This window comes from Apodemus sylvaticus, chromosome 21 (assembly GCF_947179515.1).
Source record: "Apodemus sylvaticus chromosome 21, mApoSyl1.1, whole genome shotgun sequence".
NCBI classification, from domain to species: domain Eukaryota; kingdom Metazoa; phylum Chordata; class Mammalia; order Rodentia; family Muridae; genus Apodemus; species Apodemus sylvaticus.
In genome coordinates, this window is record NC_067492.1 from 12,374,440 (window position 1) to 12,396,445 (window position 22,006).

A 22,006-nucleotide genomic window follows, 5' to 3' on the forward strand; every position below is an offset into this window, starting at 1 on the left:
GCTGTGTCTGGGTAGCACCTATGCTCAAGAGAACATGGTCACGAGGGTCCTCCCTATGTGGCAAACATGGTAGAGTGATGGAAGAAATTAAGAGATTCTATATCCAATAAAAAGGAGTCTGTGAAGGGTCTGCAAGTGGTTTCTGGGTCCCCTCCTACATAGACTGCTTGCAGTAGATCCTTGCCTGTGTTGGATTCAGTGGATCCCAAGCCTAAATGGGTATAACCTCCCCCCCCAGAACACTCCGATCACAGGGTGCACATAGTATAGTGGTTCTTTTTGTGTCATGTGCTTGTGCATGCACATGCATGTGGAGACCAGAGAGCACGTTTGGATGCTGCCCCCTCCTTTTTTTTTTTTTTTTTTTTTTTTTTTGACGAGGTTGGAATTCTCTCACAGACCTAGAGAACTGGCTAGGATGACCGGCCAGTGAGCCCCAGGCATCTGCCTCTTTTTTCCTCTCCAGGGTTGGGATTATACCATATAGCAACAAGCCTATCTTCTCTACATAGGCGCTAGGGCCCAAGCTCGGTCCACATGCTTGTTGGCAAAGCACTTAACTGACTGAGCCACCTCCCCAATGCCTCCTCATTGGTCCATTTAGGGCCTTAGAGGACCCATGCTCTGTTTAGACCGTGCGAGCTGCCTTTCTGCCCCCGTGTTCCTGAGCTCTCCTACAGGCTCAGAGGACTAACCAGGTCAGTAGCAGTATGCTCACATGAGGCCAGTTGTGTCCTAGCTAATAGATATGTGGATCTCACATCCATGGAGGCTAAGGGACATCAAGAGCTGGTGAATTCACCAGGACGAATCCCAAGGCTGGCAACTTACACTTCATCAGAATTCCAAGAATCTGAAAATGGAAGTTAGCCTGCAGATTCTCGTGTGTCATCTGAAGCCCTCATCTCATTAGAAGTATAAACTAAGCCCTTACCCAGGAGATACACTATCATTGCGTGCGGCCTTTCACATAGTTTACTGATGGAAGTCACTAGAAGTTTGGCCTCTGTAGATAACAGGCCAGTTCTGCTCCGTCTGCATTCCAGCCCCTGAGTCATCTGGTGATACCATATCCTCCCTGCTCCCGTCTGTCCCATCTTCTATCTGGCAGCTCCACTGCTTGGGGCTCTGGGAGATTTGCAGAAATGGGGGTGGAGGGGAAGGATCAGCCTCAGACACTGAAAGTCGGGGCCAAGTGGACACCCATCAAATCCTACACTGAGCCAGTCATGGTTGAAGGGACTCAGTCTTATCCCCCAAGGAACTCACAGAGACATACAGCCTGAATGTTCCCTAGCTGAACAGGGAGAAAGTGAGGTCTATCCTCATAAAAAGAGCAGTATTAGGGTTGTCCAGCCAGTGGTCTGGACCACATGTGACCAAGGATAGCTCTGAATATGGCCCAACACAAGATCATAAGCTTTGGGCTGGTGAGATGGTTCCGTAGGCCAAGGAGCTTGCTGCTCATGTCCGATGACTCCCTGGAACCCACGTAAAGGTGGAACTGGCTCCACAAAGTTGTCCTCTGACCTCTACATATGTGTGGTGGTATGTACACCCCACTGCTGCCGCCGTTGTCGCCGCCGCCACCACCACCACCACTACTACTGAGTGTAGGGCCCTCAAGAAGGTTCAGGATAAGGGAACTTGCCACCAAGCCTGATGACCTACGTTCATTTCCCCGAGACTCACAAGATGAAAGGAGGAAACCAATTCCCTCTGTGGGCACGCGAAAGTAAATAATAAATAAGTATAAAATTAAAAGTACACAAGTTGGGACTGGAAAGATGGCTCAGCAGTTAAGAGCACTGACTGCTCTTCCAGAGGACCCCAGTTCAATTCCCAGCACCCATATAACAAGTCAGAACTGTCTGTAACTCCAAGATCTGACACCCTCACACAGACATATGAGCAGGGGAAACACCAGTGCACATAAAATAAATAGATGGAAAGTATCTATAAAAAAAGACACAAGTCTAAAAATGTAAACTTGCTTAAAGTACTAAAGCATTTTTTTAAATAACACCTTTTTTAGTTTGTTTTTTAAAGAATTATTTATTCATTTAATGTATATGAGTACACTGTGGCTGTCTTCAGACATGCCAAAGAGGGCATCAGATCCCATTACAGATGGTTGTGAGCCACTGTGTGGTTGCTGGGAATTGAACTCAGGACCTCTGGAAGAGCAGCCAGTGCTCTTAACGGTTGAGCCATCTCTCCAGCCCAAGTATTAAAGTTTTACATTTTTTTGTAATGTTTTTGTGACACAGTTGTGAAGTGTGTACTGTGAACTTTTTGTTTTGTTTTGTTTTTCTTTTTGCTCTGTTTTTACAGGGCTGGAAAATGAACCCAGGGCCTCCCACTCACCAGGCAAACAAGCCCTCTACATCCCCAGCTGAGTGCGAACTCTGTCATCTAGAGAGTCATGTTATGTTAAAAGGTCATATGTGCCTATGAGTCCACACAATGACAGGTGTGAGCCCAGGGGGCATGATGCTGCTCTGTGAGACAAGCCAGACCAGACACAGACACACCGGGAGTGACAAACTGGAAGATTCTGTTCTTATGAAACGTCCAGAAGGGGCAAATCTAGAGGCAGAAATTTAGACTCATAGTCACTAGTTGAAGTGAGGAGAAAGGAGAAAAGGTGGTAATTACAGACGGAGCTGGGGAGAGATCAGTTGGAAACATCCCTGTCGCAGAAGCAGCAGGGCCTGAGCTCTAGCCCCAAACCTATGTCAGAGCTGAGGCAGTGACACATGTGTCTGTAATCCCAGCACTGGGGAGACAGGAGGGATTCCTGGTGGTCGCTGACCAGCCAGTCTAGCTAGCTAGTGAGCTTCAAGTTCACTGAGAGAGTCTGTCTCAGAAACTGAAGTAGGAGGCTGGAGGGACGGCTCACACCGAGAGCAAAGGCTCACATGGTGGAAGGGAGAGGACTGACCTGCCCACGCTGTTCTCTGCTCAAGGCTGAGGAGTAGAGTCTGAAACCCATGGAAACGGGGGACCCACTCTTCCACACACACAGAGACACACACACAGAGACACATGCATAGACACACACACACAGAGTCACACACATACACAGACATACACACAAACACAAACAGACACAGATACATACAGACACAGACACACACAGAGACACAGACACAGAGGCACACACAGAGATACAGACACACACAGAGACACGGATACACACAGTCACACAAAGACATACACATAGACACACACAGAGACACTCAGACACACATAGACATACATACAGACACATACAGACCCAGATACACACAGACACACACAGAGACACAAACACACAGATGCACACAGAAATACAGACACACAGAGAGACATAGATATACACACACACAAACATACACACATAGACACACACACACACAGACACAGACACACACAGACACAAACATACCCAGACACACAAAGACACACACAGAGACACACTCACTCTCTCTCACACACAGGTAGGGGTGTAATGACATCTTTTTAAGGTAGGAAGCTGGGACAGCAGAGAGCAGAGAGAGGACTTGTCCGTTCCTCCCATCTTGCTGTAGGATTGTTTGCAGTGTCTTGCTAGAATCTTGCTGTGCTAGGATTAAATATGCACACCACCACATCGGGACTATTGCAAGGGTTCTGGGGACCAAACTCCAGCTTGTACGGCTTATGCACCTTGAGCTTTTACACACTGAGTCATCCCCCAGTCTCAGGAAGTAGTTTTGAGTTAAGCCTTGAAGGAGAAGCGGGCCAGAAGGACTGACATATTGTCCGAGGCCAGACTAGACAGAGCCTTGTGTTTAGAGATAAGACCGTTTCATTTTGCCACAGACCCCGAATGCCCTCCAGATGGTCTAGGTAATAGCTGAGGATGAATAGGTTATAAAAGTTATTTGATGACATGAAATAAATTTTGTAGGGATGTTTTATTCTCTGGTCAGCCTAAATGATGACATGATGTGTCAGAAGGGGACCTGCCTGTCCCATCAGACAGGGGAAGACGGTTATCATCTGGGCACAGATGCCCTTCCACACAATAGGACTGCATATGGGTACCACTCTGTGTGTGTGGCATCCCATAACTTACAAATGTGCCAATTGTATCACATACTTCGCACATGCTGACTGCTTCTCTGAAAACACTGGGCACCCAGGTAACGGCTCAAAAAAAGAAGAAAAGAATAGTACAGAATCTGCCAAATAGATACCATAGCAACTCTATCTTTCTCTAGAAGAAATTTGAACACGAATTGGATTTCAGACAGGCATTGAACAAAGACTTGGGTGAAGCCAAAACACAGACACATTCACTCTGTGTATTTTGTTCCATTAAACAAACGAGTTATCACTTGGTATAAAGAAGGAAAGGAAGATGGATGGTGGGTGGTTGTGGGAATGGCAACATATAAAGAAATGGGGACCTGTCTCCATCCTGCAGCCCCTGCGGTGGTCCCAGGATGACTGTGCCAGGATTGATGCTCCTGGGGCTCACCCTGAGCGCTGGGGCCACTGTGGCTAAGTCAGAAGGAAGCAGCCTCTGCTCAAGGAGCCAAGTGTTCTTCAGAGATGCTTGCTATGAGTTTGTGCCGCCGAAACACACCTTCTCTGGAGCCCAGGGCTGGTGCGAAGGGCGCGGAGGCCATTTGGTCTTCATTCCCGATGAAGACACCCAGGAATTCCTGCAGAGACACATTACCCAGGACAGAGAATGGTGGATCGGACTGACGGGAGGCTCAGCGGTGCACAATGGCACCGTGGGAGGTAGGTGCTGCGTAGCTGTGTCTGATGAGAAGCATGTGATAAAAATTCTTATTGCTACTTCTTACCCAGAACCCTATGGGGCAAATCAACATGTCCTAATTTTCATGGCAAAGTGACCCTCCTCTTTAGTTGTTTGGTGGAGTGGTAAAATAATCATATATAGTAACTAGCGCGGTGTGTGTGTGTGTGTGTGTGTGTGTGTGTGTGATCTAAAAACATGCTTATATTCCTCTAGTTCTCTGTGGTGTGGTGCCTCTGTACGTGCATTCTGAGGGCAAACCTTCCCTGAGAGGTTGCAAAGTCTCACACCTGAACAGCTCCAACTACCTTCTCAGGCTCTAGAAACTTCTGGAGCATTGCAAGCCACTTCAGTATGAGGTCTGCCCATGCCCAGACACGGCTGAGCAGATGTCCTGAGTCATCTACCCATGAGCATGATGGAACATTCTGGGCTCTACGTTGTCACTCCTAGCTTGGCAGCACCACTTTTTATGGGTGCTCCAAGATAGGGTCCAGTTATGTCTGTGCATTTGAAACTAATGGGGAGGACACACCCTACTCTCTGGTGTGGGGAATGAGAGCAATCAATTGAGCACCTATAGGAGAGGAGGCATTGAGTCCGGGCAAACGCTCCATGTGAAGGAGGGTAAGAGAGGACTCCTGCCAAGCCCTGCTGCACTTGCTCCCGTGCAGGCTCTGGGACCTGGCTGGACACCTCAAATGTGAACTACAGCAACTGGCAGGAAGGGCGGACCACACCTGCCCCGGGGACCTGCGGCTACATCGGGAGCGGTCCTTCAGCTCAGTGGGCTGCCCTAGAGGATTGTGCACAGACCTTCTCCTTCATCTGCGAGTTTGGTGAGCTGGTCCCGTGGGGGTGGGGGGCTCCCTCCGGGCCCCAATCTCTCTATCTGCTTCCCTCACTTCCTGTCTGTCGGCTTCTTCCCCCTCAGTCCTCATGTCTAACCTCTCTTCATAGATCCCCTCCATCTCTACAGGTTTCCTGCGGACTTTCTTTCCTTCTAATTCTCTATCTCCCTGTCTCTTGGTAGATCTCTTCCTTCCCCTCCCTTCCATGTCTGTCTCTCCGGGTTCCTGTTCTTTGTCTTGCCTTGCCTGTAGACTTCTTCAGACACTGTCTTGCTCGTTTGGGACTTTCTCTCTTTACATCTCTGGGTGCCCTCGCCCCGCCCCCGCCCCACCCCTCCGTCCCGCCCCTCTGCCCATAGGACGCTCTGTATCTCTCCAGCTGGCCCCACTCCACCCTTGTGTCACACAGTCCTAGTCCAGCCCTTTCCCAGCTCAGTGTGTGTTCCTAAGTTGTCACCGTCCCTTTGTTACAGGGGTTGGCCGCAGCCTGGCTTGTGAGGGCCACAACGCCACCATGCATTGTGACTCGGGAGAAGTCATCCTAGTCCAGAATGCTTTCTACGGGCGCCAGACCCCTTATTTGTGCACTCGGGGAGTCTGGCCTCCTTCAGACCTAGAGGGAGAATGTGGCTGGGTCAGCGTCAAGGATGAGGTGACAGGTAGGACCCCAGGACCCCACAGCTCTGGTTAGATGAGAAAGCAGTTGCTGGTCTTCTACCCACATTAGAGGATTCTGGAAAATTCTAATGCTCTTGAGATATGACCTGGACCCCTTCCATGTGGGGACCCAACCAACCTGTCTACAGCACTAAGCTATTAAATAGGATACTGAGGCAGGTTCGCCAAGGCCATCAAACCCAGCTCCTGAGACAGGAAGGTTTTTAATCCCCCACCCCTAGTGGGTGCAGACATCAACTTAGTTAACCCAATTTTTAAAATTGCAAAACAGTTCAAATCTACAGACAAGAGTAAAGAGAGATGGATTTGTGACTTATGTCTGTGATCCTCGCACTTGGAATATGGAGGAAAGAGGATCAGGAGTTCAAGGCCCCTCTTAGTTACCTAGAAAGTTTGGGAGCAGCCTGTGGTACATGAGTCCCAGTCTCAAACAAGCCAGCCAAGAACAAAGTATATTGTGATAAACTCCCAGACAGCCACTATCCACTTTTGGTAGATCTTAATACCATGTAACATTGTAGCACTAGCTTCAGATTTAGTCATAAAGAACTGAATATGGCACCACAGGGCTCCAACCCTGGGCATTACTGCTGTAAACACTGTAGTTACAAACAGCATGCCTGGTCCTCAGTACTGCCCTCTTTCTGGGCTTCCCTAAGCCTGTGCCGTCTTGGTTTTTGAGATGTGTGGCCCCTCTTGGTTCATGCTGTTCTAGTTTATCCAGTTTGCCTCTTGTACAACGCTCCTCCTTTCTTCCCCCTCCCCATGTGTGTAAGCCAGAAGACAGGCTTAGGGGTCATCTCTCAGGGCTCATCTACCTTGTTTCTCATGAGACAGGGGGTCTCACTGGAGTGGAACTCACTTAGACTAGGATAGACTAGCTAGCCAATGAGCCTGGGGATCTGCCTGTCTCTGCTTCCCAGGTGCTAGGATTATACATTTGTATCACTGCACCTTGCTTTTCTACCTGGGTTCTGGGAGTTGAACTCAGGTCCACGTGTTGGCACTGCAAGTGCTGTATCGACTTTGCCATCTCCCCAACCTTAGAGGAGACATTTCTGATGCTATCCCCTACCTATGTGGTGGTTTCCCTTGGGTTCCCCACCCCCTTTAAATCAGCTAAATCTCCTCTGACCAGTCCTTGCTCCATCAAATGGCTCAGTTTCAGGGACTACCCAGGCGTCCTGGGGTCTCCTGTAAAGACTCCAGAACCTTCCTGTATCCAGGACATCAGGGAATCTGTCTTTGTCTGCTTGTTGCAGTGACCACTGTTCAGACACCAGGGACCTGGAAAGGTTTCAGCTCCTCAGCTAATGAGGACACAATGTTGCAGGCTAGCCTGGGATCCCCGAGGGCGACAGGCTCAGCCTCCTTGAGTGCCTCTTAGTATTTCCTCACAGAGGATCTGTCTCTAAACAAAGACCTGTGAGGACCATGGGGTGCAGAATACTCTCCGTGCCTTCTCTCCAGGAGAATGCATCTCTTCTCCCTCGGAAGTCTTCTTTGCCCCACTCCTCTTTGTCCCACATGTTCACCACAGTGTCCTTGCTTCCCCCTGGAGCTGGTGTGGGGGTAGAAAATACTAAAATCAGCTTGTGGTTCTCGACATCTCTCTTCTGAGTTCCAGACTCCTGTGCTGGGTCCTCCAAGATGGAAGGGCCTCAGCTGGACAAGCTGAGGGAGGAGGCTTCCTCCCCACAGCACGCTGGAACTGGGCTGCCTGCTTCCTCAACAGTCAGCCCCAAGTTTTGGAAACAGGGTCAGCACACCCCAGAGAGCACATTGGAAGGGAACCCTGGACCTCATTGGGAAAGGGTGAGAAAACCTGGCAGGGCCCCACCATCTGACTGTACCAGAGTGCCTGATCACTCAATGATCAAGTGGCCAATAAACATTTATTGAGGACTAAGAGTGCTATGCACTACCCTGGGCTCTGCAGAGATAGGATGAGTCAAGTGTCTGTTCCCTCTGAGCTCAGAGTCCAGTGAGGAGACAGATAAATGTTGCCATGGGAGAGAGCAAAAGGCATGATGCATTTACTCATTAAAACGTGCTTTATGTGCCAGCTGTGTGTGTGTGCGCGCGCGCGCGCGCGCGCGCGCGCACACCCCCCCCCCCCCCACAGAGAGACCCAACGGTGTGCAGAACATTTAAATACTCCCCAGGCCTTCAGAAATTACCATCTAGTTCTGTGGATACCCACAGGAGTATGTAACCAGATGGAGGGCGGTCACCAGCGGTCACCAACTAGGCCTCATTGTGCTAGGGTATTGTGCTGAGAGCTGGGGCTGTAGCTCCCTGCAGACAGCCTGCCTGGCCTGTGGGAGGTCTCTTAGGTTTCATTCTCAGAAGCCCCCACACCTCCAAAAGCCACAATTGAAAGAATTAGTGTTTTGAGTTGGAGGCAATGACCTATACCAACAGTCCCAGCAACTCAGGAAGTGGAGACAAGAGAATTGTTTGAGGTCAAAGATTAAGGTCAGCCTAAACAGCAGAATGAGACTCCACCCTTCCCACTCCAAAACTGAAAATCAGTTAGCTGTCATGGCACTTGGAAGGCAGAGGCAGGTGGGTAACTCTGAGTTCAAGACCAACCTGATCTACATAGAGTTCTGTTTCGGCTACCTAGTGAAGGCTTGTTTTGAAAAAATAAAAGTGTAGAAAGAAAGGAAGGTGGAAGGAAGAGAGGAGAGAGGGAGAGGAGGGAGAAGGACCAGAAGGGAAGAAGAGGGAAAGAAGGAAAGGGAGGAGAGGAGCTAATCTGGCAATCATCAATCATGTTAGGTCATTAAACAGGGCGGTTCAGTCCAGGGAGCTGTTTTTTAAAGTCCCGGAAGATCTGAGAAACCAAGCAGCCTTTACAGCACCCTAATCCCTAGAACTGTGGGAGTGGTGAACAAAAGCCACTCCAAAAGCCACTCACAAGGCACCGGGACTTCTCAGGTATGCTTAAGGTCGCCAGTCACCTGGCTTGGGGATGGAAATCCCCCATCTCAAGTCAATCTCCAGGAATGTCCATTTGAGAACAAGGAAAACTCATGAGCCCCTCTAGGCAAGGGACCCTCTCCTCATGGAAAAAGAAGAGAGCTGGGGAGGAGAGGCCAGGAAGGGTCCCAGTGTGAGCACACTGTGTCTTGGAGAGGCCACATTCGAGGGTGAAGAGGACTGGATTCTGCCTCAGATGTGATATTGGCTGCAGTCTTTCCCAGAACCCTGAGCAGGGAAGGCGGCCAGTCCAGCCTACCCAATTTCTGACCTTTAGAACAGGAGGACAAGAGCCTGGGCTGTTTTGAGCCACTGTTTGAGCAGTTGGAGATGAGCATGTGTCCTCCACACGTACTTGGCCCAGGGCATCTGGGAAATGAGATTGTTTGTGACATGGGACAGAGTCGGGTGAGGGGATACGTGAGTGGGGACAGGGGTCCACAGACTGGTTCACTCCCCAGAGGAGATGGGAAGTAAGACCACCAGGAAAGTGCAGATGGGGGGCTGGGGAAGGGGGAAGGAGTGTGCAAAGTCCTACAGGAAGAGGGAGTTCGGTGGTATAGGAAACTCCAGAGTATATGGTGTTGACTCTAGCGCACAGGGTGACAGGAAGTCCATCTAAGGAGCCTGGGCGTTTTCCTGCTGGGAGGAGATGGAGGTTGCTGGGCAGAAGGGGAACCTGGAATTTGGTTTTAAAGGTACACAAGCTGCTGTGAGTGCCTGTGTATGAATGGAGATCTCTAAGCGGGGAATGTTGGATAACAGACATCCGTTGTCTAATGGTTGATTATAAAGATTGAAGCCCAAGATCAAGTTATCAGCAGGGTCATGCTTCCCCATTGCCCAAATGCTCTGTGAGAGAAGGCTTCCCAGCCTCTTCTAGTCATTTTCTGGTATCTCTTGGTGTTCCTGGCTTATGGAAACATCAGCCTCTGTTTCTGTTTCTACAAGGTGTAGATGAGAGTATCATTGGTTGGCCCCTGGCTGCTATCAACCCCCATGGTTGATAGCAGCATAGCAAACAGAGAGGAAAGGTGGGATCCACGCTCAGGATGGTGTCTGGGGACTGGGGGTGGCTAAACAACAATGACACAGGCATTTAACTATGCCACAGCTTAGAGCAAGCATGGGCGGTCTTCCTGTTGTCTTAGCTCAGGGCCTGTAGGTGTCAACAAGCGTTTGATGGGTGGGGGATGGGTATCTGACTGGATAAAGTAACATCTCTGTGATGCTCTGCTGAGTGTATGTCCTCTTCTCTCCCACGCCATTCCTATCTCTGTACAATGTGGATGTCTCCCAGGCCAGTGTCAGGGGCTACAGGCATGCCAGGTTGCGGCAGATGGGACCTACTTTGGAGACCCGTGTCCCACCAGGGACAGCTACCTGTGGGTGCAGTACCAGTGTCTGGAAGGTGAGTCTCCAACTGGGTGGGTATGGGACTTTTCTTATATCTGTTGTATGTTAGTCTGAAATTCTCCTCCCCAAGTAACACTTTGCCTATAACAGCTTCCTTACAGCCAGACATCCCCACCTCCTGGCCTGCTCTCTCTTGAAGCCATTTGCAGATGTGTGTGTGTGTGTGTGTGTGTGTATGCATGCGTGTGTGTGTGTGTGTGTGTGTGTGTGTGTGTGTGTGTGTATGCCTGCATGCATGTGTGAACATGTATGTGTGTGTACATTATTTATTTATTACATTATATAAATTACATTATATATATTATAGTATTAATTTATTATATATAAGTGCATCAGATCTCATTACAGATGGTTGTGAGCCACCATGTGGTTGCTGGGATTTGAACTTAGGACCTCTGGAAGAGCAGTCAGTGCTCTTAGCCACTGAGCCATCTCTCTAGTTCCACAATTTCTTTTAAAATTGATTTTAAAATATTGTTATTGTATATGTATGAATGCTTTGCCTGCTTGTATGTATGGGTGTAACACGCACATTATGCCTGCAGAGGTCAGAAGAGGGCAACAGATCTCCTAGATTTGGAGTTACAGATGCTGTAAGCCTCCATGAGGGAGCTGGGAACTGAACCCAGATCCTTTGCAAGAGTGACAAGCACACCTAACCTCGGAACCATCTCTCCAGCCCTAAGATTAAAACCCTAAAAATCATGACATAACCCACACTATCACCATTTGTAAAAATGTCATGATAAAGAAGAGAAAGTCCTTCCCTTCAGCGGGACAGCTCCATCCCCCTAAGCAAATGCTACTAATATTGCGAGGACATTTTCACTCTATTTTTTAAAATGTTTGCAGACATGGCTATGAGTGAATATTGTTGTGGATGGGCCTGGTGCTGTTTGTATTTTGATGCTGATTTCACTCTCCTGGGAGGGCTGCAGAGAAGGAGTGAGTCACATACAAGTGACTTCTTGTGAACCAATCCCCTAATGAATAAAGGAGCCAATCACTGGGCAAGTAGGTGGGACTTCCAGGTTGGACAGAGGAAGAGAAGGAAGGGAGGGAGTTAGAGGCTTTTGGAACTGGGATCACATAAGGACAAGATGTAGGTGCTAGAGTTTCCGTGGTATCATGGCGGATCCATCAGCATTCACCACTGAAGGAATCAGAATTAATAAGGCTTACGAGATAAAGTTTTAATTTTTGCGCCCAGAGATTGAGTTACCATTGTTTCTGAGCTAAGTTTGTGTGGTATTTTTCTTCTCAAGGTGATTCGACTGGGTTTCAGAAAGAAAGGTATGGCGGCCCAAAGCGTGGGTCCGTCTGATGTGCACCACAAAGGCCGTGGGGAATTTGAAGCATGGGGCTGGAGTGGTAGCGACCCGCCAGTGGGAACTTAGCAAGCTGGGTGGAGACTTTTGGAAGCTCCAGGCCAGAGAGTATCCATGAGATTAAAAACAGGCCGGCCATTGCCCACCAGTGCATGGAGGGTTAGGTCGCCGGGGCAGAGAGTTGCCAGCACAAATGAGGGAAAGTACCAGTTCATTTTTTAATATTTAGCACAACAGAATATATATGCATTCTGAACTAGAACATAATCATGTGAACCATATTAATCTACAGTCCATCTTTTCTTTTTCATTTATAATATATCCCAGACACATCTGGGTCACAGGAATGGTTTGGCTCTGTGACCCAGAGTTTAACCAGGATCTTGGGTGTGAGCATGGCTGCGATGCTGTCCACTGAATCATGAGCACCTCAGCAGTGGCCACACCACACTGGAGACAATGACCCCCTCCGCCAGCAGTCCTCCACTGCCCATGGCGCCCTGGTGAAGGATAAGGCCCCGTGAGACTCTCCCCATCCTGTGGTGGAATGCTGCTTGGACTCAGTACTGTAAAGGCTATAGCCACAGCGCTCACCTATCTTGACGTGAACCTGGGATTATTTTCAGATAAGAAATTGCTGGTAGTTAGCTAAGTGCATTTTAAGTACCGCTAGACAGCACTAAATTACCCTCCCGAAGAGTTGCATTAATTCACTTTCCTACAAAGAATACGTACGCCAACTTCCCTTAAGGGTGAGACAGCTCACTGTGCCATCCTGTGACAAATGACTCAGAAAAGCAACTTCTGCCCAGGGCATGAGGCATAGCAAGGACCTGAGGGGAAAAGATGAATCACTGTGGTGGGGTGGGAGGAGGGGAAGGTTCCCAGGGACACCTTGCAGGGAATGGAGGTTGTGGGACAGGTACAAGAAGGGGAGGGTGGCAGGTGACAGGCTTTACCATTCGTTTGCTGGTTGTGTCTGGGTGAAGCAAAACCGGGGGTGATTCTCTCTCTCTTATTGTCTGGGGGAGCAGGTCATATGCCTTGGCCCCAACTTTCGTTGCCTTGTTAGCGGACAAAGCTTGTCCTTTTGGAGATCTGTCAGCCACAGTGTGTCACCGAAGTGCGTGGTGGCTTAGGGCAGACAAGGGTGTGGCAACCACATTTCATCCTGTCCCTGTGAACCAGGGTGTTCTGATTAGAGCTGTCCTCTGATTCATGAAGAGGAATCAGAGGTCCCAGTTGCACCCTGAGCAACCCCTCACAGCCGAGGTGAGAGTGTGATGGTGTTCTACCTCAGTCAGGAGAGTCTTTCACTTCCAAGTTAGCATCCAGGCTCAGGAAGGCTGCGGTGCATAGGTTTGCACAGGGCTGTGTGGAATCCTGGCTAGTTCCGCTTGTCTCAACCCCTCCCCCCTCCAGCTTTTGAAGTTCAAGGCTTACAATATTTAATAGGAACCTGCTTACAGCGACGCATATGCCACCTTTAGCCATTCTTAAAGGAAGTTTTTCCGGGACAGGGGTGGGAGGGGGCGTTGTTTATTTGTTTGCATTAGTAGTTTTAGCCATTACAAAATAGACTTGGATAATCAGTGTCCCAATTAAGTAAATTAACATGTTTTGTGAAGCTGACCAATCTCTGTGATGCATTAGATTAAAAAATGCAAGGTGCTGGGTAGCAAACACAGCCAGCACCATCTTTGCAAATAGAAGAACATGCATGCTGGGGTCTGCTTGTGTGCCTGTAGCTCTCTCTACGAAGCAATCCAGGATTGTGGTGACAATGACTGCCACAGGTCATCAGAACAGGAGCCTTGAGATGTGCTTTCAGGGACCTGCCTTGTATGTGAGAGTTTGATCCCTGGGTTTGATCCCAACACCATGTATATGCAGGCATGCTTGCAATCTCAGCATTCCCGAGGCGGAGGCAGGAGGCTCAGAAGTTCAAGGTCATCTGAAACTACGTTTTGTATTTGAGGGCTGAGATAAATGGATTTGTCTAAAAAAAAAAAAATGAAAATGAAGAGCACTTAAAAGGCCAGAGAGATGGCTCAGCAGTAGAGACCCTTGTGGCCGGATGACCCGAGATCCATTCCTGAAGCCCCCATGGTGAAAAGAGAGAGTTGACTCTTCCAGATTGCTCTTTAACCTTCACATACCCATGCATACATGTTCATGTATGTGCCACGCACGATAAGTAAACAAACAAACAAGCAAATAGATCTCTCAGGGGCTGGAGAGATGGCTCACTGGTTAAGAGCACTCACTGCTCTTCCTAGGATCTGAGTTCAAATCCCAGCAACCACATGGTGGCTCTCAACCATCTGTAATGGGATCTGACGCCCTCTTCTGGTGTGTCTGAAGATAGCTACAGTGTACTTACATATAATAATAAGTAAATCTTTAAAAAAAAAAAAACCCAAACAAATAGATGTCTGTGAGTTTGTAGCTAGCATGGTCTACATAATGAGTTCCAGGACAGCCAGGGCTTTATAAAGAGATTCTGTCTCAAAATAAAATAAGATAAAATAAAATAGTAAAACTATAATAAACTTTAAACGCCTTGTATAGGGACTAGAGAGATGGCTCAGTGGTTAAGAGCACTGACTGCTCTTCCAGAGGTCCTGAGTTTAAATCCCAGCAAAACGCATGGTGGCTCACGACCATCTATAATGGAATCTGACACCCTCTTCTGGTGTGCCAGCAACAGTATACTCATACACATAAAATAAATTAACAAATTTTTAAAACATACTTTGTATAAAAGTAATGGCTGCATGGGTAGAAGGACGTTGAGTCTTAAGCAGAAACAAACATCCTTGGTTCACAAACTCACAAAACATCCTGCTTCGGTCTGCAGGTCTGCGCTTGGTGGTGCCCAACGGGAGCTTCGTCTTTGACAATGTCACCATCTCCCTGATGTGGCTCCTTTCTCCCTACACCGGAAACCTGTCCTGTGTACTCAGCATGGGAGATGGCCATACTTTTGACCCCTACTACCCTGCCAGGTAAGAGCGACCTCCGATCCTTAAGGCGGGTTGTATTGGTCAGCTTTTGCTGTCTAACAAGCTACCCCCAAACCTAATGGCCGGATCCATGCTTTTCATTTCTCATGGTTCTGGGGATGGCTTTCTGAATTTCCTGCCTTGGCTGACCCTGTGGGTGACGGGACAAGGAAGGCCTCCCTCTCTCATATGTCCCATGGCTAACTAGTAGATGTCAGTTGAGGGCATTGCTGTTCACCATTCCACAGGTTGGCCTGGGCCACATGGGATCTAGAATTGAGAGTCAGGTGTCGGGAGTGCTATTGGCATTTGTTTTTGTCAAGGAGGAGTGACAGCTCTGCCCTAGGATGGTGCCAGACCGTGTACTCAGGTGCTACCGCCACATTCTGTGTCACTGTCAAGTGGTCTCTGGCCACCTGAGCTTTGTCACACAGCCCCTTCCCATGACAGTTCGGCCACCCTGTCTATGTGCCTTGGACCCTGTCATACCGCTCCAAGCCTCAATGGCTCTGTCAGTGAGAACAAGATGACGGGGCTGGTGTTTTCGTTGGGGTTTCTGTTGCTGCAATGAAACACTGTGATCAAAAAGCAAGTCAGGGAGGAAAGGGTTTATTTGGCTCACATGTCCACAGCATGGTTGTCATTGGAGGAATTCAGGACAGGAACTCAAGCAGGGCAGGAACCTGGAGCAGGAGCTGATGCAAAGGTCATGGAGGGGTGCTGCTTACTGGCTTGCTCAGCCTGCTTCCTTATAGAACCCAGAACCACCAGCCCAGGGATTCCATCACCCACCATGGGCTTGGGCTGGGCCCTCCCCCGTCTATCACTAATTAAGAACAGACCTTACAGTGGATCTCAAAGGAGGCATTTCCTCCACCGAGGCTTTTTCCTTCTCCGATGATTCTAGCTTGTGCCAAGTTGACAGGAAGCAGCCAGTACAGCTGGGGAGAACGGCTCAGGGGAAAAAGACCCGAGTTTGATTCTCCAGAATCCATTTAAGAAATAAAACTCCAAACCCCACCAGGCACAGTGGTCTACCCTGTCTTCCCAGTGGTGCAGAAACAGAAATAAGAAGATCCCCTAGGGCTCGTGGCCAGTCAGTCTAGCCTTCTTGATGAGTTCTAGGTTAATGAGAGACACCTGTGGTAAAATAATTAATGAATTAGCTAATTAATTATTAAAAAGGTAGACAAGCCCCAAGGCTTGACATCGGAAGTTCTCTTCTCACCTCTACATGCTCCCACACACACACATGTACATGTACATGCATGTACATGTGTGTGTGTGCAGCACACATAAGCCACCCTTTCTCCCTGACACCTATGTGGGCAGCAGCTCTAGGCCAAGGTCACCAGTGTTTTGTCTCTTTCAGGAGAAATAGATGACACCACGCCCCTCCACCCTCACCCCACCCGAGTGATGCAATTTCTGCTGTTTTAACAACCCAGCCACTTCTGTCATTTCTGTTCACCTCAGGATGGTCCCTTGTCATGTGCTCCTGGTTTTGCCAGAAGCATTAACACCCAACCTGCAGCATGGAGAACAGCATGAAAAAATTTTTTTAATTACACAGAAGCCATACTGTGCAAATGTTAATTGTGCTCAACTCCCAAACTTCCCTGCTTTTCCTTCCTTCCTTCCTTCCTTCCTTCCTTCCTTCCTTCCTTCCTTCCTTCCTTCCTTCCTTCTGACTGTCCTTCCGTGTTTATTTCTTCTTTCTAAAACATTTATTTATTATAGTGCCACATGCACGAGTTAAAGACCAGAAAACAACTTTAAGGAGACAGAGATCTCCTTCCACCACATGGGTTCTGAGAATGGAACTCAGACCATTGGCCAAACTCACCCACTGAGCCACAATCCCCCACCACCACTGTCTCCCTGTCTGTCTGTCTCTCCCACTCTCCCTTTGTCCCTTCTAGATAGAATCTCATTCCACACTTGCTACACATCCCAGGCTGGCCTTGAACTTCTTCCCCTCCTGCCTTATACCGAGTGCTTGCATTATAGGTACGAGCTGTCACACACACACACACACCCTCCCTGCCCCCTTACTTGTTTGACTTTTTGCAATGCTGGGGTTTGAACCTAGGGCCTCATGCATGCTAAGTTGGTGTGAACCAGTAAACTATAGACTTCTAGTTGTGCTTAGCTACTTGTTAGTCTAAGAGGTAGAAACTTTAAAAGTGGACCCTGTTCCTACCAAAGATACTTACACGACCTTGCAGAGAACCAGCTTGAATCAGAGGGGTCTCCTTTGGAAGTACCCCCTTTTTGCCTTGCATTTGATGTCCTTGTTCATACATATGTCCAGCTGTTTTCTTCCTCTGTCCTGGAAAAGCCTCTGCATATCTGAGATTGTATTATAGGTCTTATGGGATAATTTATATAAGGCCAACCTTGTCCAAGCCTGGAATTGGGTAGCACATGCCCCCTACTGGCAGGATTTAGGATTGACTGTTTTTCTCTTCCCCACCAGGAGATGTCTAGATACCTAGGCTGTACTGGGGTGACAATCTTGCTGGGGAAAATGCTAATTACAAGCCTTGTGGAGGAACTAGGTGCAACCAGGCCACTGGGAGGCACAGAGGAATTTGGTGGTGTGAAGGAAGTCTAAAGTGACAGTCTTTTGGATTTGGGTGCAGACGCAGAGGACCTAGGGCGGTGGTTCTCAACCTTCCTAATGCTGAGGCTCTTTAATATAGTTCCTCATGTGGTGATGACTCCCAACCATACTATTATTTTCATCGTTACTTTGTTTTATGTTTTTTAAAAGACTTATTTATTTATTTTATGCATATGAGTACGCTGTAGCTGTACAGATGGTTGTGAGCCTCCATGTGGTTGCTGGGGATTGAATTTAGGAGTTCTGCTCGCTCCGGTCAACCCTGCTCACTCACTTTTGTTAACTTTGCTTGCTCAGTCTCTGTTCACTCTGGCCCAAAGATTTATTTATGTAAGTACACTGTAGCCATCTTTCGACACACCAGAAGAGGGTATCAGATCTCATTACAGATGGTATGTGGTTGCTGGGATTTGAACTCAGGACCTTTGGGAGAGCAGTCAGTGCTCTTACCTGCTGAGCCATCTCACCAGCCCTCATTATTGCTTTATAACTGTAATGAATTGTAGTGTAAATATCTGTGTTTTCCGATAGTCTTAGGGCAATCCCACTGAGAGGGTTGATTGATTCCGAAGGGGTTGCCACCCACAGATTGAGAAACTCTGATCTAGGGGAGGGGCTGGCCTGAACCTGAAGGAGCAGGACATACCCTGCAGAATGCTCATCCCCCTTGTACTACTCATGGGTGTGACGGAAGTTGAGAGATTCTGGAAAGCTCAACAGTGTTCTACCCAGGAAAAGCTGTTAATGCTTGCCCGTTTGAGGAGACTGTGCCCGGGAGGGGAAGGTGGGCAGGTACCTAGGACCAGATACTGATGGGAACAGGAGGAGGAGGAGGAGGAGGAGGAGGAGGAGGTCAAAGTGGGAGACACCGCTGATCCCTCAGTGTCTCTGAGTCTGGGGACTGTCATCCACACACTGGCCCTGAGCTGCCAATAGATGGGGCAGTGTGCTGGGGTGCAATGTGTCCTTGGAGTGAAGCATCTCCCTTCAACTACGGGGATTCCTAGAGATGCATTCTGTGTAGGTTTTTGGAGAAACATGGGTCATCTGCTCCAAAGGAGAGAAGACAACCCTTTAGGCTTGGGACACGTGTGATCTGTAAGGTTAGTGCTGTTGTCAAGGGGCCGGAGAGGTGGCTTGCTATGCAAGCATGAAGACCTGAGTTTGATCCCCAGGACCCAGGTGAAACAGCTGACCATGGTGGGGCATGCTGTAATCTCAGAGCTGGGGAGGCAGAGGCAGGGGGATTCCCTGGAGCTCACTAAAGCGCCCAACCAGGCTGAAATGGAGAGTTCCAGGTAACAGAGAGAGACCCTGTCTAAAGCAAGGTGGGCTGGCCATGGTTGTGCATGCTGTTAGTTAGCCCTTGCACCCAGGAGAGGCAGATCATTGTGACTTTAAGGGCCACCCTTAAAGAACTTAGGGAGTAAGTTCTAGGCCAGCCAGGGATACATAGGGAAACCCTGTTCTACAAACAAATGAATGAGGTAGACAAAGATCTGAAGAACAAAACTCAGGGTTGACCTCTGCCTGCAGACGCACCGCAGTGCACTCCTGTGATTCCAACACTTGAGTAGTGGAGGCAGGAGGACCAGAAGTTCAAGGTCATCCTCAGCTACGTCCAACTAACGTAGGCTGGAGCTACATTAGACCTTGTCTAATAAATCTCACAAAGATCTCACAAATCAGAAAATATAGCACAGTGCCCATTTCTGCGGCATTTATAGTCTACCAGATCAGGGTGCTCTAGATCAAAACAGGAAGGCCTAAGAGTCTGGATTACATGAACCAGATGGGAGGTGGTCAGTGTCGGAAAAGAACTTCCAGAGGCTGGAGAGGCAGCTCAGCCAGTAAAGATCTTGCGGTGTAAGCAGAAAAGGCTGAGTTCCATCCCCAGAACCCACATAAAAAATCAGGCATGCTGGCATGTGTTGTAATCCCAGGACTGGGAAGACTGAGACAGGAGGATTCCTGGAGTTCACTGACTCCTGAAGATCACCCAAGGTCATCAGCTCTGGCCTACACACACACACACACACACACACACACAAATAAGTTATTGTTTTCAAGCAGGGGTGGTGGTGGGGCGCACACTTTTAATCCCAGCACTTGGGAGGCAGAGGCAGGCAGATTTCTGAGTTCGAGGCCAGCTTGGTCTACAGAGTGAGTTCCAGGACAGCCAGGGCTACACAGAGAAACTCTGTCTCAAACAAACAAACAAACAAATAAGTAAATAAAAATAAAAACAAGCAAACAAAAAACAAACAACAAGTAATTGTTTTCAAAGGGCCAGCAGCTGATATTTTTCAAGGCGGATCCATGCTATTCCTGATCTGACGCTGAATTGTCATGGTGTGACCTCCCCTGACATAGAGAAAAGGGTGTGCTGTGTGACATCTTTTTCTTTCCTCTGTTAATCTTGTTTGTTTGTTTGTTTGTTTAGAGACTAGAGACAGTCCAGACTAGCCTCAAAATCACTATGTAGCAGAGGATGGCCATAAACTTCTAATCTTCTGCCTCCTCCTACCGGGTGCTGGGACCACAGATATGTATCCTTACACCCAGTTAATGGAGGGAGGGCTGGCGATCAAATTCTGAGCTGCATCCATGCTAGGCAAGACCTCTCCCCCTGTGCTACATGCTGCCTCCCCTCCTCGCCGCCATCTTGTCTTTGCGGAGTACAGGAGTTGTGAACGCGTGCATGATTATTGAAGCTGTGCTCCTCTGACCCCCGTTCCCCCACAGTGTGTCCAGCCACGTGACCCACCAGTTCACCTCTCCTGGGGAGTTCACAGTGTTTGCTGAGTGTACAACCAGCGAGTGGCACGTGACAGCTCAGAAGCAGGTGATACTTCGGGAGAGGATGGAGACGCCCCAAGTCACTGGGTGCGCTGGTCTGTCTGGATCCGGAGCCGGCCTTCTCTGTCAGGCTGTTTTTGGGGAACCCCTGTGGATTCAGGTGGATCTGGGTGGAGGTGAGTCTGCAGGATGGAGCAGGTGGAGGCGCCTGGGAGGATTTGCCTCCTCCAAATCTATCCAGCTAACCTGACTTTAGAGTCTTAGCGTCCTCGTGTTCATTTATTTAACATCCGTGGCATCTTCGGGGCTCTAAGTGCTTAGCCTGTGATGGCCCACTCAGGATAGACTCCATGTTGATCCACCCCAAGCTAGAAGGTTAGTGAGCCAGTGATAATCCCCACCTTCCCAAGACTCATTCGTCCACAATCCTCTCTGAAACACTGACCCTCCATATCACTTCCCTCTGGGGTGGGGATTTCAACAGGAAGGGGTGGGGCTGGGAGGGGCTGCCCATCTCACACAGCCAGTGCTGACCACGAGTGTGGCGCCATCTCGTGGCCACGAGGCCCAGAAATCAGGGGTGCACACAGGATCCGAGCCTATCCACGGTTCTGGCGAGGGTACACTCTGATTGGACACAGTGTCTTCTAGTTAAGCCAGAGGCCATTCTGATTGGTTCCTGCATCTGATTCGCCAAGGCTTCCATGCCAATATTGGTTACTGCTTCTGTTCTAATTTATTCCAGAGGTCACTCTAATTGTAGCCACAGGATCCATTAGTCCTCAGCACATCCGTCCCGGGGCTTGGATACTTCCCATCGATATTTTAAGTAGCACCGGTTTTGTCCACAGAGAGCACCCCTGCCCCCGCCTTATCCACAGCAACCTTTTCCCACAAAGCGCAGTCCAGTTAGAGCTCTGAATGGAGCCCTGTTGACATAAATTATGCAGTGCAGGGCTGGGATGATGGTGACGGTGGTGTGGCAGATGTCGGTGGGGATGGCATAATGATGATGGGGATGAGGATGATGATGGTGGTGGTGGTGACGATGCCGGTGGTGGTGCTGATCATCAAATGAGGAAGGATCTGACTCGGTATGACATCCTTCCCTCTGATCGTCTTAATGGGGTTGTGATGGGCTCTGACAGGGCACTGGTGAGATTCGTCCTGTTCGTGTGTGCCTGCTGCCTAACAGGGGCTGGTATGTGCACCCCGGGGCAACGTAAAATAATCTTCCGTTGATTTATTTAGTCTTCCTACAAATACAGATGTGTGTCAGCTCTTTGCCAGGTTGGGGGGGGGGGGGGGATACACGCGAAAGTGACGGGTCCTGCTCCTGTAGGGCTTTAGGCTATCACCACATCACCAAATGATCATCATCACAGTCACCACCATTATCCCATCATCACCATCACCATCATCATCACCATCATCACCACCACCACCATCACCATCATCACCATCATCACCAAATGATCATCATCACAGTCACCACCATTATCCCATCATCACCATCACCATCA

At 48.9% G+C, this 22,006-nt stretch overlaps 1 protein-coding gene across 1 annotated transcript in view; it reads left to right on the forward strand.

The window, feature by feature from the left end:
- The first annotated feature begins 4,472 nt into the window (after positions 1-4,472).
- Positions 4,473-22,006, forward strand: part of Pkd1l2 (polycystin 1 like 2) — an 81,771-nt gene continuing 64,237 nt past the window's right edge. Inside the window, exons 1-6 of the mRNA XM_052167299.1 lie at positions 4,473-4,776; positions 5,428-5,634; positions 6,120-6,305; positions 10,610-10,720; positions 14,914-15,061; positions 20,430-20,659. Coding sequence (XP_052023259.1) covers positions 4,473-4,776; positions 5,428-5,634; positions 6,120-6,305; positions 10,610-10,720; positions 14,914-15,061; positions 20,430-20,659 — 1,186 coding nt within the window. The remainder of the gene's footprint in view (positions 4,777-5,427; positions 5,635-6,119; positions 6,306-10,609; positions 10,721-14,913; positions 15,062-20,429; positions 20,660-22,006) is intronic.